Genomic DNA, 27,361 nt, shown 5'->3' with positions numbered 1-27,361 from the left:
TCAGGATAAGATACCATCATCTAAAAGTGATCTCATTAATTCAATTAACCAAGTTATCAAACTCAAAGGAATCAATGTCAGCAAGTATGATGGACAGCAATCCAACTTCAAGATGTCTTAGAGTATGTAAACGTTTTGTAACAGCAATTCTGCGAGGACAAGCAGGCTGCTTGTTCTCACTGATGGGGTGACGTCCACGGCAGCCCCCTCAATCGGAGATCTTCACTAGCAAAGATGTTTGCTAGCCCTCGCGTGCGCACGCCCACCGCGCATTCGCGGCTGTCTTCCCGCCCAAACACGCTCGTGTTCGTCAGTCTTCTTTTTTCCGTGGCTTGGGACGGCTGTATTTTCGGCGTTCTGTGCCCTGAGGAGACCCTCGCGCTTTTCTTCCGTTCGGAAGTCTTCTCTTTCTCTTCAAAGATATCGTGTTTTATTGTTTAAAAAAAAAACAAAAAAAAAACATCCTTATTTTCGAGTGCTTTTCCCCCGTCAAGTTTCCTTTCGCTTTCGAAAGCGGCCGTACGGGTTTTCTTGTTAATTTTTTGGTGCCTTTGCCATCATCGCGGATTTTGATTTTGCCAGCGTGATTTTTCCGCCCATGTCATCGAAGCCTCCCAGCGGCTTCAAAAAGTGCACCCAGTGCAACCGGGTTATCTCGCTCACTGATAGGCACACTTCGTGCCTTCAGTGTCTGGGGGCTGGGCACCGTCCTCAGGCCTGTAATCTGTGTCTTCTGTTGAAGAAGAGAACTCAGGTGGGGAGATTGGCCCAGTGGAACGTTTTGTTCAGGCCTTGCCTGGTGTTTCGACGGTCACAGTATCGAGGTCATCGGCTGGTGCATTGACGTCTGCGGTACCGAGGCCATCGATCGGTGCCTGAGCGTCTATGGTACCGGGATCATCGTTGGTACTGATGTTGTTGGAGGGTGCCTCTTCGTCAGGAGCGCAGGTGAGGGCTGTCCATTCCACTGCTGGTGGCGGTGAGCCCTCGAGTAGGTCTCCGCCTGCCTCGAGGGCTCCTGTGGTACAGCCCCCCCCCCCCCCCCCCCCCCCCAGGATCGACTTTCTTCGGACCCGGCCCCAAGGAAGAGACGCTTGGATTCGACATCCTCCTCGTCGGTACCGGGAGGCTCCGGTGACGTGCTTCGTGTGAAGGCAAAGAAGCATTGGCACCGGTCACCTTCCAGACGTGGTACCGAGAGCACTGGGTCGCCGAGGGATTCGGCACCCACTAGGCATCGACGCCGGGAGGACCGCTCACCCTCCATTCAGGAGGTGTCGATGCGCTCTACCTTGGACAGCCCGGTACCGCCTTCGCGCCCCGAACAGATCCTGAGTTCGTCGCCTGTGCCGGACTCCCTGCCTTCCTCGACAGCCGCTCTAAGTGAGAGCCTCCGGGCCATCCTTCCAGGGATCCTGGAGGAGCTGTTGCGCCCTTCTCCGGTACCGGGGGTGCTTGCGCCGCCGGTGCCGTTGAGTGAGGCGACGGCTGGCCCCTTGCCCGTCGTGAGGTGTCCGATACCGGTACCGCTTGCGGTGCCTGTGTCGGCTGCCTCCCAGGCAGACTCCCCGACGACATTGATGGAGGGAGCTTCATCGCCACCGATGCGGGAGTCTACTTCTCGACGTTCCCACCGTGGCCATGTGTCTACGGATTCGAGGTGGGCACGGCTTCGGACATAAGTCCATGAACTGATGTCCGACACCGATGGTGAGGCCTCGTGGGAGGCAGAGGAAGACATCAGATATTTCTCAGATGAGGAGTCTGACGGTCTTCCTTCTGATCCTACTCCCTCCCCTGAAAGACAGCTTTCTCCTCCTGTGAATCTATCTTTCGTGGCCTTTGTCCGGGAAATGTCTATGGCCATTCCCTTCCCTGTGGTTACGGAGGATGAGCCAAGGGCTGAAATGTTTGAGCTCTTGGACTATCCTTCGCCACCTAAGGAATTATCCACAGTACCCATGCATCATGTCTTCAAGAAGACACTGCTGGAGAACTTGGCGAAGCCGTTAACTAATCCCCACATTCCCAAGAAGATCGAGTCCCAGTATCGGATCCATGGGGACCCCGAGTTGTTGTGGACTCAGTTGCCTCATGACTCTGGGGTTGTGGATCTGGCCCTTAAGAAGGTCAAGAGTTCTAGAGAGTATGCTTCGGTGCCCCCGGGCTAAGACTCTAAAACCTTGGATTCTTTTGGGAGGAAGGCCTACCATTCCTCAATGCTCATAGCCAAAGTCCAATCTTACCAGTTCTACACGAGCATTCATATGCGGAACAATGTGCGGCAGTTGGCGGACTTGGTGGACAAGCTCCCTTCTGAGCAAGCCAAGCCTTTTCAGCAGGTGGTCAGGCAGCTGAAGGCTTGTCGTAAATTCCTGGCCAGGGGTGTTTACGATACTTTTGATGTCGCGTCCAGAGCTGCTGCTCAAGGGGTAGTGATGCACAGACTATCATGGCTGCGTGCCTCCGACCTGGAAAATAGGATTCAGCAGCGGATTGCGACTTTTCCTTGCCGGGGGGATAATAATTTTGGTGAAAAGGTCGAACAGGTGGTAGAGCAGCTCCACCAGCGGGACACCGCTTTCGACAAATTTTCCTTCCGGACGCCTTCAGCATCTACCTAAACTGGTAGATGTTTTTATGGCGGAAGAAGGACTGTTACCTATTCTTCTAATAGGCGTAGGTACAATCCTCCCTCTCGCCAGCCTGCTGCCCAGGCCAAGCCCCAGCGCGTTCGTTCTCGTCGACAGCGTGTGACTCAGCAGGCCCCTGCGGCTCCCCAGCAAAAGCAAGGGACGGGCTTTTGACTGGCTCCAGCAGAGCATAGCCAAAATCAAAGTGTCTGTGCCGGACGATCTACCGGTCGGGGGGAGGTTAAAATTTTTTCACCAAAGGTGGTCTCTCATAACCTCCGACCAGTGGGTTCATCAAATAGTCCGGCTAGGATACTCCCTCAATTTGGTTTCCAAGCCTCCAAATTGCCCACCGGAAGCTCAATCCTTCAGCTTCCAGCACAAGCAGGTACTTGTAGAGGAACTCTCCGCCCTTCTCAGCGCCAATGTGGTCGAGCCTGTGCCACCGGGGCAGGAAGGGGCTGGGATTCTATTCCAGGTACTTCCTTGTGGAAAAGAAAACAGGGGGGATGTGTCCCATCCTAGTCCTAAGGGCCCTGAACAAATATCTGGTTCGAGAAAAGTTCAGGATGCTTTCCTGGGCACCTTCCTTCCCATGATTCAGGCAAACGATTGGCTGTGCTCTCTGGACTTAAAGGATGCTTACACTCACATCCCGATACTGCCAGCTCACAGACAGTATCTTCGATTTCGTCTGGGAACACGGCACTTTCAGTATTGTGTGCTACCCTTTGGTCTCGCCTCTGCGCCCAGGGTATTCACAAAATGCCTGGCTGTAGTAGCAGTCTCTCTACGCAGACTGGGAGTGCAAATGTTCCCTTACCTCGACGATTGGCTGGTGAAGAACACCTCCGAGGCAGGAGCTCTACAGTCCATGCAGATGACTATTCGACTCCTGGAGCTACTAGGGTTTGTCATAAATTATCCAAAGTCCCACCTTCTTCCTGTTCATAAACTCGAATTCATAGGGGCTCTGCTGGATTCTCAGACTGCTCGTGCCTACCTCCCGGAAGCGAGCACCGACAATCTTCTGTCCCTTGTTTCTTGGGTACGAGCATCGCAGCAGATCACAGCTCGGCAGATGTTGAGATTGCTCGGCCACATGGCCTCCACAGTGCATGTGACTCCCATGGCCTGCCTCCACATGAGATGAGCTCAATGGACCCTAGCGTCTCAGTGGTACCAAGCTGCTGGGGACCTAGAGGATGTAATCCTACTGTCCATGAGTTTTCTTCAGTCCCTCCAGTGGTGGACAATTCGGTCCAATTTGACTCTGGGATGTCCTTTCCAAATTCCTCAGCCTCAAAAGATGCTGATGACGGATGCGTCTCTCCTGGGGTGGGGAGCTCATGTCGATGGGCTTCACACCCAACGGAGTTGGTCCCTTCAGGAGACAGGTTTACAGATCAGCCTCCTGGAGTTACGAGCGGTCTGGAACGCTCTGAAGGCTTTCAGAGATCGGCTGTCCCATCAAATTATTCAAATTCAGACAGACAACCAGGTTGCAATGTACTACATCAACAAGCAGGGGGGCACCGGATCTCGCCCCCTGTGTCTGGAGGCCGTCAGTATGTGGCTTTGGGCTTGCCGGAATGGCATGTTTCTTGAAGCCACGTATCTGGCAGGCATAAACAACAGTCTGGCCGACAGATTGAGCAGGATCATGCAACCTCACAAGTGGTTGCTCAATTCCCGAGTGGCACGCCAGATCTTCCAAGTGTGGGGTACCCCCTTGGTGGATCTCTTTACCACTCAAGTCAATCACAAGGTCCCTCAGTTCTGTTCCAGACTTCAGGCCCACGGCAGGCTAGCGTCGGATGCCTTTCTCCTGGATTGGGGGAAAGGCCTCCTGTATGCTTATCCTCCCATACCTTTGGTGGGGAAGACTTTGCTGACACTCAAGCAAGATCGAGGCACCATGATCCTGATCGCTCCCTTGTGGCCACGTCAGATATGGTTTCCTCTTCTTCTGGAGTTGTCCTCTGAAGAACCGTGGAGATTGAAGTGTTTTCCGACCCTCATTACTCAGAATGAGGGGGCGCTTCTGCATCCCAACCTCCGGTCCCTGGCTCTCACGGCCTGGATGTTGAGAGCGTAGATTTTGCCTCCTTGGGTCTCTCTGAGGGTGTCTCCCGAGTCTTGCTTGCTTCCAGGAAAGATTCCACTAAAAAGAGTTACTTCTTTCTATGGCGGAGGTTTGCCGTCTGGTGTGACAGCAAGGCCCTAGATACTCGCTCTTGTTCTACACAGACCCTGCTTGAATACCTTCTGCACTTGTCCGAGTCTGGTCTTAAGACCAACTCTGTAAGGGTTCATCTTAGTGCGATTAGTACATACCATTACCGTGTGGAAGGTAAGCCGATCTCGGGACAGCCTTTAGTTGTTCGCTTCATGAGAGGTTTGCTTTTCTGAAAGTCCCCCATCAAACCTCCTACAGTGTCATGGGATCTCAATGTCGTTCTCACCCAGCTGATGAAACCCCCTTTCGAGCCATTGAATTCCTGCCATCTGAAGTACTTGACCTGGAAGGTCATTTTCTTGGTGGCAGTTACTTCAGCTCGTAGGGTCAGTGAGCTTCAAGCCCTGGTAGTTCATGCTCCTTATACCAAATTTCATCACAATAGAGTAGTCCTCTGCACTCACCCTAAGTTCTTGCCAAAGGTGGTGTCGGAGTTCCATCTGAACCAGTCAATTGTCTTGCCAACATTCTTCCCCCGTCCGCATACCCGCCCTGCTGAACGTCACCTGCACACATTGGACTGCAAGAGAGCACTGGCCTTCTATCTGGAGTGGACGCAGCCCCACAGACAGTCCGCCCAAATGTTTGTTTCTTTTGATTCCAACAGAAGGGGAGTGGCTGTCTGGAAACGCACCATCTCTAATTGGCTAGCAGATTGCATTTCCTTCGCTTACGCCCAGTCTGGGCTGACTCTTGAGGGTCATGTCACGGCTCATAGTGTTAGAGCCATGGCAGCGTCAGTGGCCCACTTGAAGTCAGTCACTATCGAAGAGATTTGCAAGGCTGCGACATGGTCATCTGTCCACACATTCACATCGCATTACTGCTTTCAGCAGGATACCCGAAGTGACAGTCGGTTCGGGCAGTCGGTGCTGCAGAATCTGTTCGGGGTTTAGAATCCAACTCCACCCCCCTAGGCCCATTTCTATTCTGTTCCAGGCTGCACTCTCAGTTAGTTGAATAAGTTAGGTCAATCTCAGTTATGTCCTCGCCGTTGCGAGGCCCAATTGACCATGTTTGTTGTTTTGAGTGAGCCTGGGGGCTAGGGATACCCCATCAGTGAGAACAAGCAGCCTGCTTGTCCTCGGAGAATGCGAAAGCTACATACCTGTAGAAGGTATTCTCCGAGGACAGCAGGCTGATTGTTCTCACAAACCCGCCCGCCTCCCCTTTGGATTTGTGTCTTCCCTTGTCTTTGCTATTTACTGGACTGACGAACACGAGCACGTTCGGGCGGGAAGACGGCCGCGCATGCGCGGTGGGCGTGCGCACGTGTGGGCTAGCAAACGTCTTTGCTAGTGAAGATCTCCGATTGAGGGGGCTGCCGTGGACATCACCCCATCAGTGAGGACAATCAGCCTGCTGTCCTTGGAGAATGCTTTCTACAGGTATGTAGCTTTCGCTCTATAGGAACAATGGAACACGAATTCCAGGACTTATCAAATTGCCATAGAGCTTCCCAGATTATGTTCATATCTGTGATGGCTGGTTTCAGCAATCCCCGAGATACTCCAGAAGGTGTCTGCAATGTTCCTGCCACCATAGGAGAGGTTGCAACAATCTCCTGAGCTGCTGCTTCCTCCCTCTTGGGGAAGGTGAGATGCCGCCAATGGATCTCCCTCAGTGGCTGCAGCCATGCTTGGATTCAGTGTACTGAGCAGTGCTGCATTTCCACCCGTGGTAACACTTCTGGGTCATGGGGATTCCTATTGAAGTATGGGGCTAAGAGAAGCCATTTCCAACCTTTGTTCCGCAGTTTCCCTAGAGCAGTTCCCCTAGAGTTCTATGTTCCAGCAGCTGCACTAGGCATTCGGAGACCACAATCCTTAAGGTTTGACTGCAACAAACAGGGAATGGAAGCCTGCAGTGAAGGATAAGCATGGGGTTTTCCCTCTTCTCTTCCCTGTTGTTGAAAGTGTAGGTCGCAAGAGCAGCACTCAATCCTGCACGTCTTCAAGATGCCATCTTGACCTCTGAGAGATTTCTACAGTATTTTCATTTTGGGAGAGGTGCATGGGCTGGAGTGAAATAGATGTTGCTGAGAAGGAAGGGTTGGGATTAGGGTCATGTTACTCAGTTGTCCATGGGAAAGACATACTGTTGTGGTCAACATTTCCCAAGTGTTAATAACAGCTCTACCTCTTAGGTTAGCGCTGCTGTAAGTTAAGTCAACAGGAAATCATGGCAGACTAAGTCACTGCTGGGAAGTGACAGTTTTAACATTACCAAAATTATGGTGAAAATAACTTACAAAAAGATACCAGTAAATATAGTTTCATGTCATTCATATTAGAAATGAAATTGTGAAAATTATGTTACTAGTGCACAATAAGTGAATGGGTATATTTATGATGCCCATAGTTCTTTGCTGTAATATACAAGAAAACTGTACTTGGTGATATGCCAAATGTTGCAAAAATGTCTGGTTTTGGAAAATTTTGGTAACTTTGCTCAAACTCTGGGAGGGTCCATGTTTACAAAGCATTTACCAATTAACCTCACATTCAGTGATACAGTAGCTTAGAATAGTACCTCTTGGCCTACCCAAGCTTTCTAGTTGCTCCTTCTCTTGTTACCTTGAATTTTGCTTGACCTTCAATAATCCTTTCTTAACTTTGAAAATGATCTTGGAAATGTAAATAGCGTGTGCATTTTTTTTGCAGATTAAAATGATATATTACACAAATGTTTTTTTTTTATTTTCAATTTTTCTATTTTTATACTAGGACTGATAATTCAATCAAAAATCACTGGAATTCCACAATGAGGAGAAAAGTAGAGCAGGAGGGGTACTTACAAGATGCACCCAAGTCTGATCGGTCAGCTTCATCCAAACTTCAGCACAAAGCTTATACTACTGTGGACCATTTGCAAACACAGAATCAATTTTTCATACCTGTTCAAGCCCATGTAATTGGAAAACTTTATTTTAATATTTGTCCATGTGTGAGAAAAATTTTAAAGTTAATACAATAGCATGTAAAATAGAAATTAAGGTATACCACCTAAAAGAATGGAAGAGTAGCCTAATGGTTGGAGCAGTGTGATGAGACCCAGTGAAGGCAGAGTTCAAATCCTGTTGACACTCCTTATGACTGTAAGCAAGTCATTCCTCCCTCTGTTGTCTCAGGTAGCTGTGGGTCTCATTTGCTAACTTGTGTTAATGTGATTTAATGCAAGTTAAACAATACAAGCATCCCTGTTTTCAATGGGACCTTAACTCAATAGTAAATGAGGCTTTTAGTTTGTATATATATTTTGTTGTGATGAGGCTCAGTGGTAATCTTGTGGGGTTTTTTTTTTTTTTTGGGGGGGGGGGTTATTTTTGTTTTTACTTAGAGGTCTCTTTTGAAGAGCATTCATGATAATATATATATATATATATATATATATATATATATATATATATATCTTAGCATCAACAGAACAGCATAACACAAGCAAGTCATAATCTAAACATTTGTATTCCTCATCAATTACTCTGTTGCTTATTACAAAAACAAAAATAAATGTTACTTCCTGCCTTCCTCTCCACCCTACACCTTAAACGGTTTAACATTTTGTTTTCCCCCTTGATAGTCAGTCACTACTGTGACATATTAAGACTGCCCCTCAAGTACAAACACACATCAAAATGGTTGTCACCCAACAATATATGTCATAAGTACATAAGTACATAAGTAGTGCCATACTGGGAAAGACCAAAGGTCCATCTAGCCCAGCATCCTGTCACCGACAGTGGCCAATCCAGGTCAAGGGCACCTGGCACGCTCCCCAAACGTAAAAACATTCCAGACAAGTTATACCTAAAAATGCGGAATTTTTCCAAGTCCATTTAATAGCGGTCTATGGACTTGTCCTTTAGGAATCTATCTAACCCCTTTTTAAACTCCGTCAAGCTAACCGCCCGTACCACGTTCTCCGGCAACGAATTCCAGAGTCTAATTACACGTTGGGTGAAGAAAAATTTTCTCCGATTCGTTTTAAATTTACCACACTGTAGCTTCAACTCATGCCCTCTAGTCCTAGTATTTTTGGATAGCGTGAACAGTCGCTTCACATCCACCCGATCCATTCCACTCATTATTTTATACACTTCTATCATATCTCCCCTCAGCCGTCTCTTCTCCAAGCTGAAAAGCCCTAGCCTTCTCAGCCTCTCTTCATAGGAAAGTCGTCCCATACCCACTATCATTTTCGTCGCCCTTCGCTGTACCTTTTCCAATTCTACTATATCTTTTTTGAGATACGGAGACCAGTACTGAACACAATACTCCAGGTGCGGTCGCACCATGGAGCGATACAACGGCATTATAACATCCGCACACCTGGACTCCATACCCTTCCTAATAACACCCAACATTCTATTCGCTTTCCTAGCCGCAGCAGCACACTGAGCAGAAGGTTTCAGCGTATCATCGACGACGACACCCAGATCCCTTTCTTGATCCGTAACTCCTAACGCGGAACCTTGCAAGACGTAGCTATAATTCGGGTTCCTCTTACCCACATGCATCACTTTGCACTTGTCAACATTGAACTTCATCTGCCACTTGCACGCCCATTCTCCCAGTCTCGCAAGGTCCTCCTGTAATCGTTCACATTCCTCCTGCGACTTGACGACCCTGAATAATTTTGTGTCATCGGCGAATTTAATTACCTCACTAGTTATTCCCATCTCTAGGTCATTTATAAATACATTAAAAAGCAACGGACCCAGCACAGACCCCTGCGGGACCCCACTAACTACCCTCCTCCACTGAGAATACTGGCCACGCAATCCTACTCTCTGCTTCCTATCTTTCAACCAGTTCTTAATCCATAATAATACCCTACCTCCGATTCCATGACTCTGCAATTTCTTCAGGAGTCTTTCGTGCGGCACTTTGTCAAACGCCTTCTGAAAATCCAGATATACAATATCAACCGGCTCCCCATTGTCCACATGTTTGCTTACCCCCTCAAAAAATGCATTAGATTGGTGAGGCAAGACTTCCCTTCACTAAATCCGTGCTGACTTTGTCTCATCAGTCCATGTTTTTGTATATGCTCTGCAATTTTATTCTTAATAATAGCCTCCACCATCTTGCCCGGCACCGACGTCAGACTCACCGGTTTATAATTTCCCGGATCTCCTCTGGAACCCTTCTTAAAAATCGGAGTAACATTGGCTACCCTCCAGTCTTCCGGTACTACACTCGATTTTAGGGACAGATTGCATATTTCTAACAGTAGCTCCGCAAGTTCATTTTTTAGTTCTATTAATACTCTGGGATGAATACCATCAGGTCCCGGTGATTTACTACTGTCAAGTGGGAATCTAAAATTAAGGAGAAGATTCTAGATAGAGCTTGCAAATTGTATTCGATTTGGATACGGCTCCCCTTTGCTCAGCCTGCAACTGCTGCATCTTGCATATAGAACTTACTTTCCCCATTACTTAAGTATAGAAGCGATATCCACATCTTTCCATGCAGTTGTCAGAGTAAGCCTGACTGCAAAAAGCGTGTGCTTGGCTAATTGCTGTTGAACTAGGGTTATCCCTGGAACGGGTCTAATAAATAAGAAGTTAGCAAGGGCTCAGGGGATCTCTCTTAATACTGCAATCTAGCCTGAATAGTTCTCTAAAAGATTCTTGCCTTTTGACAGTTCTACCATGTATGTCCCATATAGTCTCTCTCCCAAACTCTCCAATAGAATGGGGTTACACCGGAGAGCATATGACTTAGTCTTGCTGGTGTTAAGTACCAGCAATAGAGAACCTTATAGTTATTTTCCTTCAGGTTACCTGCAACAGATATTTTGGTGAATACTGCTTCCATAACCTTCCACTCATGGTCCTCATATTGTATTCCTAACTCTCCCTCCCATTTCTACCTATGCATCAAAGGAGTTGCAAGCTTGTCATGGAGATATTTCTGCCGAATTTACTCTTAAGGTCCACAGATGAAAGAGAATGCACCAGTTGAGTATATTGTCAAGCTGTGGAGATTCTAACTAGGGTCTGAGCAGGAGCAAACTGTTCCTCTTGGGCATTCTGAAGCCTTCAGCAAGATCTTAAGAACATAAGAGTAGCCATACTGGGTCAGACCAATGGTCCATCTGTTTTCCAAACAGTGGCCAAGCCAGGTCACAAGTACCTGGCAGAAACCCAAATTCTGGCAACACTCCATTCTACAAATCCCAGGGCAAGCAGTTGCTTCCCATGTCTGTACCAATAACAAACTATGGACTTTTCCTCCAGGAATTTGTCCAAACTTTTTTTTAAAACCAGATACACTTACCGCTGTTACCACATCCTCCAGCAAAGATTTCCAGAGGTTAACTATTTGTTGAGTGAAAAAATATTTTCTCCTCTTTGTTTTAAAATTATTTTCTTATAACTTCCTTGAGTGTCCCCTAGTCTTTGAACTTTTGGAACCAGTGAAAAATCGATTTACTGCTGCTTGTTCTACACCACTCAGGATTTTGTAGACCTCAATCATATCTCCCCTCATCCATCTCTTTTCCAAGCTCAAGGGTCCAAACCTCTTTAGCCTTTCCTTATACAAGAGAAGTTAAATCCCCTTTATCATTTTGGTCGCTCTTCTTTGAACCTTTTCTAATTCCACTGTATCTTCTTTGAGATACGGTGACCACAATTGAATGCAATACTCAAGGTGTGGATGCAAAATGGAGCGACCCTCGGGGAGGAATGCTGGCTTCGGCCTAACCCCTGGTAAGCCTTTCCTTGGCTGAGAGGTGCCCAGCTCTACCACCGGCTGCCTTTCAGGTGCCGTGGAGGACTTGCAGCTCATCAGCATATCCTTACAGCCTTCTCTGGGGTGACTCCCAGGTCCACTCCGATCCACTCAGGGCCTCCACGCTAGGTGCCGCACACTGGGGCATTTTCTCTTTACATTTATTTTTCTCCCAGTTACTACTTATGGCTCCAGTACACATTTTCTTCTTCGTACTGTCCCTTCCTAATCTGTTTCTCCATCTGAAACCACTGTACACTGTAGGAACACATTGTCCACCCGCTGTATTCATCTCACCATCTCTTTTTTCCTCTTCCTTTTTCTCAGCTCTCAACCTTCAACATGTCCTTCCTTCCATTCATCCATCTCCTTTCTATATGAGTACATCTCGCCTTCGTCGCTGTCGTCATACCTCTCCTACTCTTCTCCATACTCTCTTGCTGCTTCTCCTGCTGTCCGCTGGGGACATTAATCCCAATCCTGGTCATCCACATCAGCTCTCATCCTATTTGTGCAGGTCACACCGTGATATCTCCAATCTAATTTCTGTTCCTCTCCTCCCCCCTTCTTCCTTGCCTTTCTCTTGCGCTCTGTGGAATGCCCGCTCTGTATGTAACAAACTTTCCTACATCCATGACCTCTCGTACTCTTAATCTGCTTGCCCTACCTGAAACTTGGCTTTACCCTGAAGACTCTGCTTCAGTCGTAGCCCTATGCCATGGAGGTTGGCCGTGGAGGTGGTGTCGGGCTACTACTTTCACTCTCTTGTAGATTTCAACCTCTTCTTCCACCTCAGTCTCACTGTTTCTTCCTTCGAAGTCCACTCCATCCGTCTATTTGCTCCTCTGCCTCCGAGTAGCAGTCATTTATCGACCCCCCCCCCCCCCCCCCCCCCCCCCCGATAAGTCCCTTTCTTTCTTTCTCACTGACTTTGATGCCTGGCTTTCCTTCTTTCTTGAACCTTCATCTCCTTCCCTCATTCTTGGGGATTTTAACATTCATGCTAATGATTCCTCTGACTCTTATGCTTCTCAGTTTCTTGCTTTAATATCCTCTTTCAATTTTCAACTGTGCTCCACTGCCCCCACTCACCAGAATGGCCACTGTTTTGATCTTATCCTCTGCTCACTCTCCAGTTTCTGTGCCTCAACTCTTCCCCTCTCTGACCATTATCTGATACCTTTTACAATTAAACACCCTCCTCCCCAGTCCCGTCCAATCTTAACCAATACATTTAGGAATCTCTTCAGGCTATTGACCCTTCTACTCTGTCCTCCAGTGTTTTAAATCTCTTCTCTACCACTATGTTATCCAAGTCTGTCAATGAGGCTGTCTCTTCCTATAATACTATTCTCTCCTCTGCTCTGGATACTCTCGCTCCTCCCATTCCCCGTTCTGTAAAATGTACCAAACCCCAGCCTTGGCTGACCTCTAGAATCCGCTACCTATGTTCCTGTGCCCGCTCTGCCGAACGCCTTTGATTGAAATCCTGTGCCCATGCTGACTTCATACATTTCAAATTCTTGCTGACCTCCTTCCAGTCTGCTCTTTTATTTGCCAAACAGGACTATTACATCTAGTTGACAAATGTATTTTTGTGACATGCCTTGTGATTTGGTATATTTTGCTTATGTGTCATCAATAAAAAATTGTTGAATCATACATCCAGTTGACAAATTCTCTTGGCTCAAACCCTCGACGTCTCTTTGCCACACTGAACTCTCCTCAGTGTCTTCACCTCCAACTCCCCCTTCACTTTCTCCCCAGACTCTGGCTGAGTACTTTCATGATAAGGTTCACAAGATTAAACTTGAATTCTCAACCAGGTCACCTCCACCTCTCCTTCCCTTAGTCCATTCTCTCAACACTCCAACCCCTGTCTCCTTTTCTTCCCTTTCTGAGATCACTGAAGAGGAAACTGCTCATCTTCTTTCCTCTTCAAAACTAACTACCTGTTCCTCTGATCCTATTCCCACCCATCTACTTAACACTATTTCTCCTACTGTCATCCCTTGTATCTATCATATCCTCAATCTCACTTTCCACTGCGACTGTTCCTGATGCCTTCAAACATGCCGTAGTCACACCACTCCTTAAAAAACCTTCATTGGACCCTACCTGTCCTTCCAACTATTGCCTCATCTCCCTCTTCCCTTTCCTATCCAAGATACTTGAATGTGCTGTTCACCGCCGTTGCCTTGACTTTCTTTCATCTAAGCTATTCTTGATCCACTTCAATCTGGCTTTCGCCCCCTTCATTCAACTGAAACAGCACTTGTTAAAGTCTCCAGTGATCTGTTCCTGACCACATCCAAAGGTCTCTTTTCTATCCTCATCCTTCTCGATCTATCTGCTGCTTTTGACACTGTTGATCACAGCCTACTCCTTGATACGCTGTCCTCACTTGGATTTCAGGGCTCTGTTCTTTCCTGGTTTTCTTATGTCTCCCAGCGTACCTTTAGTGTATACTCTAGTGGATCCTCCTCTACTTCTGTCCCACTGTCAGTTGGTGTACCTCAGGGATCTGTCCTGGAACCTCTTCTTTTCTCCATCTATACTTCTTCCTTTGGTACTCTGATCTCATCCCATGGTTTTCAATATCATCTCTATGCTGATGACTCCCAGATCTACCTCTCCACACCAGAAATCTCAGCCGAAATCCAGGCCAAAGTATCAGCCTGCCTGTCTGACATTGCTGCCTGGATGTCTCAGCGCCATCTGAAACTAAACATGACCAAGACTGAGCTTCTTATCTTTCCCCCTAAACCAACCTCTCCTCTTCCCCCATTCTCTATTTCTGTGGATAACACTCTCATCGTTCCTGTCTCATCGGCTCGTAACCTTGGGTTTATCTTCGACTCCTCCCTCTCCTTCTCTCAACATATTCAGCAGACTGCTAAAACCTGTCGTTTTTTTCTCTATAATATCACCAGAATTCACCCTTTCCTTTCTGAGCACACTACCGGAACCCTTATCCACACTCTTATCACCTCTCACGTAGAGTATTGCAACTTACTTCTCACAGGTCTCCCACTTAGCCATCTCTCTCCTCTTCAATCTGTTCAAAATTCTGCTGCACGACTAATATTCCGCCAGTGTCGTTATGTTCATATTAGCCCTCTCCTCAAGTCACTTCACTGGCTTCCTATCCGTTTCTGCATACAGTTCAAACTCCTCTTATTGACCTATAAGTGCATTCACTCTGCATCTCCTCAGTACCTCTCTACTCTCATCTCTGCCTACATTCCTCCCTGGGAACTCAGTTCACTGGGTAAATCTCTCTTATTGGCACCTTTCTTCTCCACTGCTAACTCCAGACTCTGTTCCTTTTATCTTGCTGCACCATATGCCTGTAATAGATTTCCTGAGCCGGTACGTCAAGCTCCATCTCTGGCCGTCTTCAAATCTAAGCTAAAAGCCCACCTTTTTGATGCTGCTTTTAACTCCTAACCCTTATTCACTTATTCAGAACCCTGATTTTATCATCCTCACTTTAATATTCCCTTATCTCTTGTTTGTCCTGATTGTCTGTCCTAATTAGATTGTAAGCTCTGTCGAGCAGGGACTGTCTCTTCATGTTCAGGTGTACAGCGCTGCGTACGTCTAGTAGCGCTATAGAAATAAGTAGTAGTAGTATAGTATTTTCGGTCTTATTCACCATCCCTGTCCTAATAATTTCTAGCATCCTGTTTGCTTTTTTGGATGCTGCCAGCTGACCCCCAAGGTGGACCCTAGCATCAGGTAACTATGATTTGGATTATTCTTTCCAATATGCATCACCTTGCATTTGTCCACATTAAATTTCATCTGCCATTTGGACGCCCAGTCTTCCAGTTTCCTAAGGTCTTCCTGCAATATATCACAGTTCTCACGTGTTTTAACAACTTTGAATAGTTTTTTATCTTCAAATTTAATCACCTCGCTCGTTGTTGCGATTTCCATATCATTTATAAATGTGTTAAATAGCACCAGTCCTAGTACTGATCCCTGCAGCATTCCACTGTTCACCCCACTCCATTGAGAGAAATGACCATTTAACCCTATCCTCTGTTTTCTGTCCAATAACCAATTCCTAATCCACACCAGAACTTTGCCTCCTATGCCTTGACTCATGAGGAACTTTATCAAAGAGCTTTCTGAAAATCTAGATACACTACATCAATCGGCTCACCTTTTTCCACATGTTCACGCCTTCAAAGAAATGAAGCAAATTGGTGAGGCGAGACTTCCTTTGCCTGGATCCATGCTGACTCTGTCCCATTAAACCATGTTTGTCTACGTGTTCTCAAATTTTATTCTTTATGATAGTTCCACTATTTTGCCTGGCACCAACTTCAGGCTTACTGGTGTATAATTTCTTGGATCACCCCTAGAACCCTTTTTTAAAATCGGCGTCACATTGGCCACCCTCCAATCTTCAGGTACTATGGATGATTTTAACAACAGGTTACATATTACTAACAGCAGATCAGTAATTTCATGTTTGAGTTCTTTGAGTACCCTTGGATGTATGCTATCCAGTCCAGGTGATTAATCACTTTTTAACATGTCGATTTGGCTTAGTACGTCTTCAGGTTCACCAAGATTTCTTTCAGTTCCTCCGCATCATCATCCTTGAAAACCATTTCTGGTACAGGCAGATCTCTTACATCTTCTTCCATAAAGACTGAAGCAAAGAATTCATTCACTTTCTCCGCTATGGACTTGTCCTCCCTGAGTGCTCCTTTTGCTCCTTCCTGATCCAACGGCCCCACAGATTCCCTTTCAGTCTTCTTGCTTTTGATATACCTGAAAAGAGTGTTTAATATAAGTTTTCGTCTCTGCGGCAAGTTTTACTACATATTCAAAGTAACACCTAAGTTTTGAAGAAGAGCATTGAGGGGGGGAACAAAAGTATTAAATAAAATAGGGGAGGGAGAGTGGCAATATTGCAGACTGAAGGCTGCACTGTGCTTATCGAGGCCAAAATCGGCGTCACATTAGCCACCTTCCAATCTTCAGGTACTACGGATGATTTTAACGACAGGTTACATATTACTAACAGCAGATCAGCAACTTCCTGCTTGAGTTCTTTGAGTACACTTGGATGTATGCCATCCGGTCCAGGTGATTAATTTGGCTCAGTACATCTTCCATGTTCACTGAGATCTCTTTCAGTTCTTCTGCATCCATTGCCCTTGAAAACTATCTCTTACATTTTCTTTTGTAAAGACAAGAAACAAAGAATTCATACATTTTCTCCACAGTGGCCTTGTCCTCCTTGAGTGCCCCTTTTGCTTCTTCGTGATCTAACAGTCCCACGGATTCCCTTGCAGGCTTTCTGCTTCTGATGTACCTGAAAAAGTTGTTACTATGAGTTTTAGTTTTAGCTCTGGAGGAGGGGCAATTTTGTTTTGAGCTGGGTAGTAGAACCTAAGTTTACCTTGTGAGCTGGGAGCTGCGCTGGGCATTTTCAGACTTGGTTTGATTGGTAACTGAGATTACCTGTGTCCTGCTCTTAATATCTCTTAGTATCTTCCTGTTAAACTATTGACTCCTTTATTCTATTTCACTCCCTTTTTATTCTATCCTATTAACACAAAACAAACAAACCAAAAAAACCTGGCCTTTCACTTGTAGAGCGTCTGACCTCTATAAGTTCCTTATCTGTCTCTATCCTATTGCCTATATTGCACTGTGATTTTATATTTTTATGCTGGTATTGTCTTAAAAGGGATTTTAGAGAATTGTATTTTGAATATTTGTGCTAGTGATTTCATCTTTTTATGCTGGAATTGTCTTAAAGGTGTTTTCATTGGAACTGTGTTTTAAACCTGTGACTTAATCTGGTGACATTGAATCTGGTGTCTGTTTTCATTAGAATTGTGTGTTGAATCTACACTGCCAGAGACTTAATTCAATCAATTTTGGTTACATAGCATCTGGTGACTCATGGCTCTGGAGGAGGGGCAATTTTGTTTTAAGCTGGGTAGTAGAACCTAAGTTTACCTTGTGAGCTGGGAGCTGCAATGGGCATTTTCAGACTTGGTTTGATTGGTAACGGAGGTTACCTGTGTCCTAGTACCACCCACCCCTAGGTAAACTCAATTTATATAGGGCAATTAAGGGACAAGTATGTTCATTACACTTAATTGGTCAATCCTAATTCTTGTTATTCCCTCTCATAGTTCACCTTTTCACACTTGTGAATCACATCATTATGATCTTCATTCAGTGCAATATATGTTCTGCTTTAATCCTAAGGCAAACTATCTGGAACCTTAGAGCTTGTCCTATCTGTCTCCAAATATCAGCCTTGAAAGAAGAGATCAACAAACTCAAGAAGGAATTAACTACAATTAAAGAAGCGTCCAGGATTACTCATTTCCCAGGTAATTTACCACCACCACTGCCTCAGAGAATGAAACATCAGAGGAATAGATGGGTCACAGTAGGCTCTGGTAGACTAAGATCTGTGACACAGAAACACTCGCCCTTCCAAGCTTTGCCCCTGTCAAATTCTTTTGCAGTGTTGCATCATTATGATAGTGAAAAAAGAAGTAGTGTGGTAGAACCAGAGGTAATGAAAATAGCACAACCCCAGAAACATCCCTCAACTAATGACGACAGAATTGTGAAAAGCAGAAAATTATTACTGCTCGGAGACTCCATTATCAGAGGCATTAACTTAGGAGCACAGTTCAGGGGTTCCAACATAATGAAACGTCTTCCAGGATCTTCAGCTACAAGATGTACAGACCAAATACTGAAAGTGATCTGAGAAGAGAGCGAGTTTTCTAACGCTGATGTAATTCACTTGGGGATAAATGACCTGGCCAACAATAGCAAGTTTACAGCACAGAGAGCGTTCCAGAAGTTTGGGGAGGGACTAAAATCTGTGGTTCGGACTGTGGCTTTTTCTGAAGTAATTCCTACGTTGGGGAGGGGAGAGGAAAGACTACGCAAAACAGGAATTCAATAAGTGGCTTGAGTCTTGGTGTAAAGAAGAAGGTTTCAGATACATAGGAGAATGGGGTAATACGTGGAAAAATAACAGGCTGTACTGTAATGATGGGATACATCTTTTTGTGATGGGAGAAAGGATCCTTGGGGAGAAATTCAGACTGTATGTTTCTAGACATTTAAACTAGAGGGTGGGGGTGACAATAGGAAACAGGGGATTTCGGAAAGTCACCCCCAGAATAAACATGATGGCAGAGGGAAAGGTCATATAAATATAAAAAAACACCCAAACTCACTAAGCACATGGAAAGCTATGTGCACAAATGCTTGTAGTCTAAGTAAAAAGGTTTAAGACTTGCAAGCCCTGATGTTTGAAGGAAACTTGGCTATTGTTGCTATTACGGAGATGTGGTTCAACGATTCTCTTGAATGGGATGTGATCTTACCGGGCTATAATCTTTTTACGAAGGATAGAGGGCCGAAGAGGTGGAGGATTGGCTCTGTATGTGAGAGAGAATATCAGAGCGGCTGAAATGCAGGGAACCTGTGGAAATTAAAAAGCTTTAAGGATCTTCCTGGAAAGAGAAGACGGAACCTGTATCCAGACGGAAGTTACCTACAGACCTCCTGTGCAAACTGAGAAGTTAGTCAAGGATCTGATAGAAGCTATTCAAAAGATTGGTATGAAAGGGGAGGTGCTACTTTTGGGAGATTTCAATTTGTCTGACATGGATTGGAACGTCCCGTCTGCGGAATCGGAAACGGATGCCTGTCAAAGTGCCTTGCTCAGACAAATGGTGATGGCACCCACGAGGGAAGGGTCGATGCTGGATCTAGTGCTCACTAAAGGAGATGGTGTTTCCGATATCCGGGTGGGTGCCCACCTGTGTAATAGTGATCATCACACCGTATGGTTTGCTATAAGGACGAAGGCAGACACACAAAACTCAAGTACTGTATTTCAGATGTACTGATTTTGATAAAATGGGGGAATACCTGAAGAAGGAGCTGTTGGTGTGGGAAGGCGTAGGAGAATTGGAAAAACAGTGGTCCAAGCTAAAGGCTGCTGTAAACGTGGCGACTGATCTTTTTGTGAGGAAAGTAAACAAGAGAAGCAGGAAGCCTATATGGTTCTCCAAACAAGTAGCTGAAAAAATAAGAGCAAAAGAGGCTTTGTTCAAGAAATACAAAAGAACGCAACGAGAGGATCACGGAAAAGATTATCGGATTAAACGGAAAGAAACAAAGAGGGAAATATGGCTAGCGAAAGCGCGAGTAGAAGAAAAAATGGCTAAAGATGTAAAGAGAAGTGACAAGACCTTTTTCAGATATATTGGAGAAAGTTAGAAGAAATAGGAATGGAATGGCGAGACTGAAGATAATGAGAGTGGCTATGTGGAGAGTGATGAAGATAAAGCGAACGTGCTAAACAATTATTTCCCTTCGGTGTTCATGGAGTAAAATCCTGGAGAAGGACTGCAGTTGGCTGCCGAGGGAACATCTGGGAATGGAGTGGATACTGCGCCATTTACGGAAGAAAGAGAGTTTATAAACAGCTGGAGAATCTGAAGGTGAACAAAGCTATGGGGCCGGATGGGATACATTCCAGGATACTGAAGGAGCTCAGAGAGGTCCTGGCGGGACCTCTTAAAGATTTATTTAATAGATCTTTAGAGACGGGAGAGGTTCCGTGAGATTGGAGACGAGTGGATGTGGTCCCTCTTCACAGAAGTGGAGACAGGGAAGAAGTGGGAAATTACAGACCGGTAAGTCTCACGTTGGTGGTAGGAAAAATAGTGGAGTCGTTGCTGAAAGAAAGGGTAGTTAACTTTCTAGAAACTGACGGGTTACAGGACCCGAGGCAACATGGCTTTTACCAAAGGAAAATCCTGCCAAACGAATCTTATTGACTTTTTTGACTGGGTGACCAAAGAACTGGATGAGGGACGTGCTCTAGATGTAATCTACTTGGACTTCAGCAGAGCCTTTGATACGGTCCCCCACAGAAGACTCGAGAATAAGCTGAAAGGGTTGAACTTAAGACCGAAAGTGGTGAACTGGTTAAGAAACTGGTTGGCCGACAGGTGGCAGAGGGTGGTGGTAAATGGAATCCGCTTGGCGGAAAGGAAGGTGAGCAGTGGAGTTCCTCAGGGGGCGGTGCTGGGGCCTATTCTGTTTAATATATTTGTGGGAGATATTGCTGAAGGGTTGGAAGGAAAGGTTTGCCTTTTTGCAGATGACACGAAAATAGCCAATAGAGTGGATACCCTGGAGGGAGTAGAAACAATGAGAAGGGATCTCCGAACGTTAGAAGAATGGTCGAGGGTCTGGCAGTTAAAATTTAATTACTAAAGCAATTCTGGGGTAACAAAAAACGTCCTGGTTTCAGCGTTATACTTTTATATAAATGCAATGGAAACCGTTGTTGAATACTAATATAATCTTTTTTTCTTTTTTTATATGCTGTGATTAACAAGTGAAACAAGGTGACAGTATCTGTCTAATGATATATAAGTGCTCAGTAAACATGTGCTGCTAATGAGGCTGGACTACTGAAAAGCAACATGTAAACCCAAACATCATCGCACCTTAGCCCTACCTACCACCTGATTGATACTTTATAATTTCTTCTATCAGCAATGTTTCTTTATCATGGCCTTTCTAAAGCCAAATTGGTGTTGATCTAAAATTCCCTATTCTTGAAGGAAATAGAATCTTAGCCGGTGGTGGGAGGCAGGGCTGGTGGTTGGGAGGTGGGGATAGTGCTGGGCAGACTTATACAGTCTGTGCCCTGAAAAAGACAGGTACAAATCAAGGTAAGGTATATACAAAAAATGGCACATGTGAGTTTATCTTGTTGGGCAGACTGGGTGGACCGTGCAGGTCTTTTTCTGCCGTCATCTACTATGTTTATAATTTCTTCAATAGTCGCTTGCTAAAAAGTAGCAAATTGGGTACTTATCTTGGGGCTGTATGGTCTGTGGCTAGAATCCATTGGGTGCTCTTCTGTAGTGTCTCCGATCTATTTCTAGTGATCTGTGCTTGTGTCTAAAAACTTTCTTTCTTCATTTGAGTTTTATACGATCTCATTATAAATATGAAGTTCATTACTTCTCATTTTCTCATTCTAATTTTTTCACTCTCGTTCTCAACACATCGTGTGTTTCGTCATCGTGTCGTCAGGAGAACTTAGTCAAGGACTACTGACAATGCTTGCTTGCATTGTGATATCTAGATTGAAAGATAGATATTATATCATCAGTATGCTGTAATCCTACAATTGTATGACCGTGCTTGAAAACTACATATCCATACGCTTTTAAATAAAATCTCTAGCATGTCTTGTCAAAATTTAGAGTCTTACCAAATGAGTGCGCCGTTCTGCTCTTCCCGGGCTGACTGAAAAAACACCAGCGCTTGCGCGCCATTTAAATCTATTATCGGAAGTGACGTATCAATTTCATCATACATGTATCCATTCAATTTCACGGTTCAGGCCTCTAGGGGCAACCGTGTCCCAAAGAAATATGAATCTTTTTTCTCTGCGTTTCAATACTTTGGCTACATCTCCTCCATGTGGAGTGATTATTTGTTTTAACACAAGGTATTTTAAATCTGAGATTGTATGTTGTTGGGCAATCCAATGCTCTACTAATGGGACTTCTTTCTTAGAAAGACACAAATTGCTGACATGCTCTGCTATATGTTGTTTGATCTTCCGTGTGGTAAATCCGATATACCATTTTTTGCAGGGACATGTAATTCCGTACACCACTTGAACTGACTCACAATTGGTAACAGTAGTAAAATAAAAAGGTCTACCAGTTTTTGGGTGGGTTACCTGATCAGTTTGCCATACATATCTGCAGTAAACATATCTTGTGCACGGCTTATGGCTCCCTTTAGCTTCTCCTACGAACTTATGTTCTAAATGGGACTTAGATCTTAACAGTTCACCCATGTTTCTTGCCTCTCTGTCAACCTGAGCTCCACCAAGTCTACTACTCTAGCCTCAAGAGAATGGACTCATTCTCTGACAGCTAGGAACTCTTTGCATTGAGCACACATACGAGTTCATAGCGCTCAGAGAACGAGTCTGTTCTCTTGAGGCTAGAGTAGTAGACTTGGTGGAGCTGAGGAAGACAGAGAGGTACATAGAGGAGGCCTATATGGACGTTGTAGAGAAGTCCCACCTCCAATCTGGCAGCCCCTGTGCTGCCTTGTAGGAGGGAGGCCTTCTAAAAGGAGAGCATCACCCTGTTGAGGCTGGAAGTAATCCTGTAGACAGGACCAGCACACCAGGGAATGCAATATCCTTTTGCACCGAGGATGTGTCTCCAGCGGCTAGTGCCCAGGTGGGAAGGGTTAGGATGGTTGTTGTAGTTGGTGATTCGATTATTAGGCATGTAGATAGGTGGATGGCTGGTGGACATGAGGATTGCCTGCTCGCTTGCCTGGTGCGAAGTTGACGGACCTCGTGCATCACCTGGATAGGATTTTAGATAGTGCTGGTACATATGGGTACCAGTGACATAGGAAAATGTGGGAGAGAGGTTCTGGAATCCAAATTTAGGCTGTTAAGTAGAAAGCTCAAATCTGGAACCTCTAGGGTAGCATTTTCTGAAGTGCTACCCGTTCCATGTGCAGGGCCCAAGAGACAGGCAGAGCTCCTGAGTCTCAATGCATGGATGGAGATGATGGTGCAGGGAGGATGGTTTTAGATTTGTTAGGAACTGGGCAACAGTCTTGGGAAGGGGGAGCCTATTCCGAAAGGATGGTCACCACCTTAACCAGGGTGGGACCAGGCTGCTGGCATCGGCATTTAAAAAGGAGATAGAGCAGCTTTTAAACTGGAGAGTGGGGGAAGGCTGACAGTCACTCAAAAGCGCATGGTTCGGAATAAGGTATCTTCCAAAGATATCACCAAAACAGGGAAGATAGGGTATCCTGATAGTTAGGTTGGAAAATACACTGTAGTAGATCAGGTGTCCTTAAATAAAAATCAGACAAAAGATTGCAAATTAATACTGTCAAGTACTGAGCATGATGTATAGGAACAACAAACAAACATTGAAATGTCTACATGTGAATGCCAGGAGCCTAAGAAAAAAGATGGGAGGGTTAGAATATATTGCACTAAATGAAAAATGAGATATAATAGGCATCTCTGAGACCTGGTGGAAGGAGGATAACCATTGGGACATTGTCATACCGGGGTACAAATTATATTGTAGTGATAGGGTGGATCGAATTGGTGGAGGGGTAGCATTGTATATTAACAAGAGCCTTGAATCAAATAGATTGAAAATTCTACAGGAAACAAAATACGTCTTGGAATCACTGTGGATTGAAATTCCATGTGTATAGTGATAGGAGTGTACTACCGTCCGCCTGGCCAGGATGAACAGACGGATGCAGAAATGTGAAAGGATATTAGGGACGCAAACAAACTGGGCAACACAATAATAATGGGTGATTTCAATTACCCTGATATTGACTGGGTAAATGTAACATCGGGACACGCTAGGGAGGTAAAATTCCTTGATGAAATCAAGGACAGCTTTATGGAGCAGCTGGTACAGGAGCCAATGAGAGAAGTAAAAATTCTAGACCTAGTCCTTAGTGGAGCGCATGATCTGGTGCGGGAGGTAATGGTGCTGGGGCTGCTTGATAACGGTGATCATAATATGATCGGATTTGATATTAGCTTTTAAGTAAGTATACATAGGAAATCAAATACGTTAGTGCTTAACTTTAAAAAAGGAGACTATGATAAAATGAGAAGAACGGTGAAAAGAAAACAGAGGAGCGACTGCAGGGGTTAAAAATTTACATCAGGCATGGATGCTGTTCAAAAACACCATCCATGAAGCCCAGGCCAAATATATTCAGCTTATTAAAAAAGGAGGACGGAAGACCAAACGACAGCTGGTGTGGTTAAAAAGTGAGGTGAAGGGAAGCTATTAGAGCTAAAAGAAAATCCTTCAGAAAATGGAAGAAGGAACTGACTGAAAATAATAAGAAACGGCATAAGGAATGTCAAGTCAAATGCAAAGCACTGATAAGGCTAAGAGGGACTTCAAAAAAAAGATTGCGTTAGAGGCAAAAACATATAGTAAAAATTTTTTTTAGGTATATTAAAAGCAGGAAGCCAACAAAAGAGTCGGTTGGACCGCTAGATGACCGAGGAGTAAAAGGGGCAATCAGGGAAGACAAAGCCGTAGTGGAGAGATTAAATGAATTCTTTGCTTCGGTCTTCACCGAGGAAGATTTGGTTGGGATACCGGTGCCGGAAATGGTATTGGAAGCTGACGAGTCAGAGAAATTGAATGAATTCTCTGTAAACCTGGAGGATGTAATGGTGCAGTTCTACAAACTGAAGAGTAGCAAATCTCCTGGACCGGATGGTATTCATCCCAGAGTACTGATAGAACAGAAAAATGAGCTTGCAGAGCTATTGTTAGAAATATGTAATTTATCCTTAAAATCGAGTGTGGTACCGGAAGACTGGAGAGTGGCCAATGTAACGCCGATTTTTAAAGAAGGTTCCAGAGGAGATCTGGGAAATTATAGACGGGTGAGTCTGACGTCAGTGCCGGGCAAAATGGTAGAGACTATTATTAAGAACAAAATTACAGAGCATATTCAAAAGCATGGATTAATGAGACAAAGTCAACATGGATTTAGTGAAGGGAAATCTTGCCTTATCAATCTACTACATTTCTTTGAAGGGGTGAACAAACATGTGGATAAAGGGGAGCCGGTTGATATTGTGTATCTGGATTTTCAGAAGGCGTTTGACAAAGTACCTCATGAAAGACTCCAGAGGAAATTTGGAGAGTCATGGGATAGGAGGTAGTGTTTTATTGTGGATTAAAAACTGGTTAAAAGATAGAAAACAGACAGTAGGGTTAAATGGTCATTATTCTCAATGGAGAAGGGTAGTTAGTGGGGTTCCCCAGGGGTCTGTGCTGGGACCGCTGCTTTTAAACATATTTATAAATGACCTAGAGATGGGAGTAACTAGTGAGGTAATTAAATTTGCTGATGACACAAAGTTATTCAAAGTCGTTAAATCGCGGGAGGATTGTGAAAAAATTATAAGAGGACCTTACGAGACTGGGAGACTGGGCGTCTAAATGGCAGATGACGTTTAATGTGAGCAAGTGCAAAGTGATGCAGGTGGGAAAGAGGAACCCGAATTATAGCTATGTCATGCAAGGTTCCACGTTAGGAGTCACGGACCAAGAAAGGGATCTAGGTGTCGTCGTTGATGATACATTAAAACCTTCTGCTCAGTGTGCTGCTGCGGCTAAGAAAGCAAATAGAATATTAGGTATTATTAGGAAAGAAATGGAAAACAAAAATGAGGATGTTATAATGCCTTTGTATTGCTCCATGGTGCGACCGCACCTTGAATTTTGTGTTCAATTCTGGTCACCGTATCTCAAAAAAGATATAGTGGAATTAGAAAAGGTGCAGAGAAGGGCAACAAAAATGATAAAGGGGATGGGACGACTTCCCTATGAGGAAAGGCTAAAGCTGCTATGGCTCTTCAGCTTGGAGAAAAGGCGGAGAGGGAAGATATGATAGAGGTCTATAAAATAATGAGTGTAGTTGAACAGGTAGATGTGAAGCGTCAGTTTATGCTTTCCAAAAATACTAGGACTAGGGGGCATGCGATGACGCTACAATGTAGTAAGTTTAAAACGAATCGTAGAAAATTTTTCTTCGCTCAATGTGTAATTAAACTCTGGAATTCGTTGCCAGAGAATATGGTAAAGGCGGTTAGCTTAGCAGAGTTTTAAAAAGGTTTGGACAGCTTCCTAAAGGAAAAGTTCATAGATCGTCATTAAATGGACTTGGGGAAAATCCACTATTTCTGGGATAAGCAGTATAAAATGTTTTGTACTTTTTGGGATCTTGCCAGGTATTTGTGATGTGGATTGGCCACTGTTGGAAACAGGATGCTGGGCTTGATGAACCTTTGGTCTTTCCCAGTATGGCAATACTTATGTACTTATGATTGTGCATTAGTTAAAAATAAAACCACTGTACACAGGAAGTTGGAGCAAGTTGAAAACCCATCTGCGACATTTAAATTTGAGGGATTTTAATTTTCTCACAGGTTTATGGGAAACCACCATTATTTACATGTAAGAAATATATAGTAGAAGTATTAGGGATGGAAGTCTGATTTTCCTTCCACTAATAAGGTTTGCTTACCTTCCACTAATAAGGTTTACTTCCTACCTGGGAGAAAAAAATAGAACTGATGGTAATGCTCAACAGGCTTTGGACATATCTGCAAGTTCAGAAACTACTGTAGAGGAAATACAGGATAGAATCACCTGTTGGTGAACTTTGTCTTTGAACAAGATTTAAATGCCATTCCGAGACTTTATTTTCAAAATTCAACTACATTGTTCATGGGAGACAGAATATGAATATATCCGGGTATAGCTTGGGCTGCACAGAAGAGATGCATCCGCTCGGCTGGAAGCCATTTCCTTAAGGAGCAATACCTGTACAAATACTTGATGAAATATTTTAATGCTCAATATATATTTCTCCCTGTAGAATTATGTTCATTTCTGGATATTAAGAAGGTGTCTGGACCAACCAGTTTGCCTATTGTTGATAACAGAGGGTTATAAATGGTGAGGAAGTGACATTGCAGTTAAACCTTGCTTGAATTATATTTTTTTCTTTATGTACTTTTCTCTGACATATCGGATACTCTGCCCCCTTCTATTATTATGATTAGTGGTCTAATTTGAAAATTTAAGTATTGTGATTTCAACATT

At 44.6% G+C, this 27,361-nt stretch overlaps 1 protein-coding gene across 3 annotated transcripts in view; it reads left to right on the top strand.

Annotated features, from left to right (window-relative positions):
• Positions 1-27,361, top strand: part of MYBL1 (MYB proto-oncogene like 1) — a 300,163-nt gene that overhangs the window by 80,016 nt on the left and 192,786 nt on the right. For all 3 annotated transcript variants that reach the window (XM_030190161.1, XM_030190160.1, XM_030190159.1), the window contains exon 6: positions 7,599-7,776. In XM_030190161.1, the coding sequence (XP_030046021.1) occupies positions 7,599-7,776 (178 nt within the window). The remainder of the gene's footprint in view (positions 1-7,598; positions 7,777-27,361) is intronic.

This window comes from Microcaecilia unicolor, chromosome 1 (assembly GCF_901765095.1).
Source record: "Microcaecilia unicolor chromosome 1, aMicUni1.1, whole genome shotgun sequence".
Lineage (NCBI taxonomy): Eukaryota > Metazoa > Chordata > Amphibia > Gymnophiona > Siphonopidae > Microcaecilia > Microcaecilia unicolor.
The sequence above is the reverse complement of the archived record's forward strand: the minus strand, read 5'-3'. Positions and strand labels throughout refer to the sequence as shown.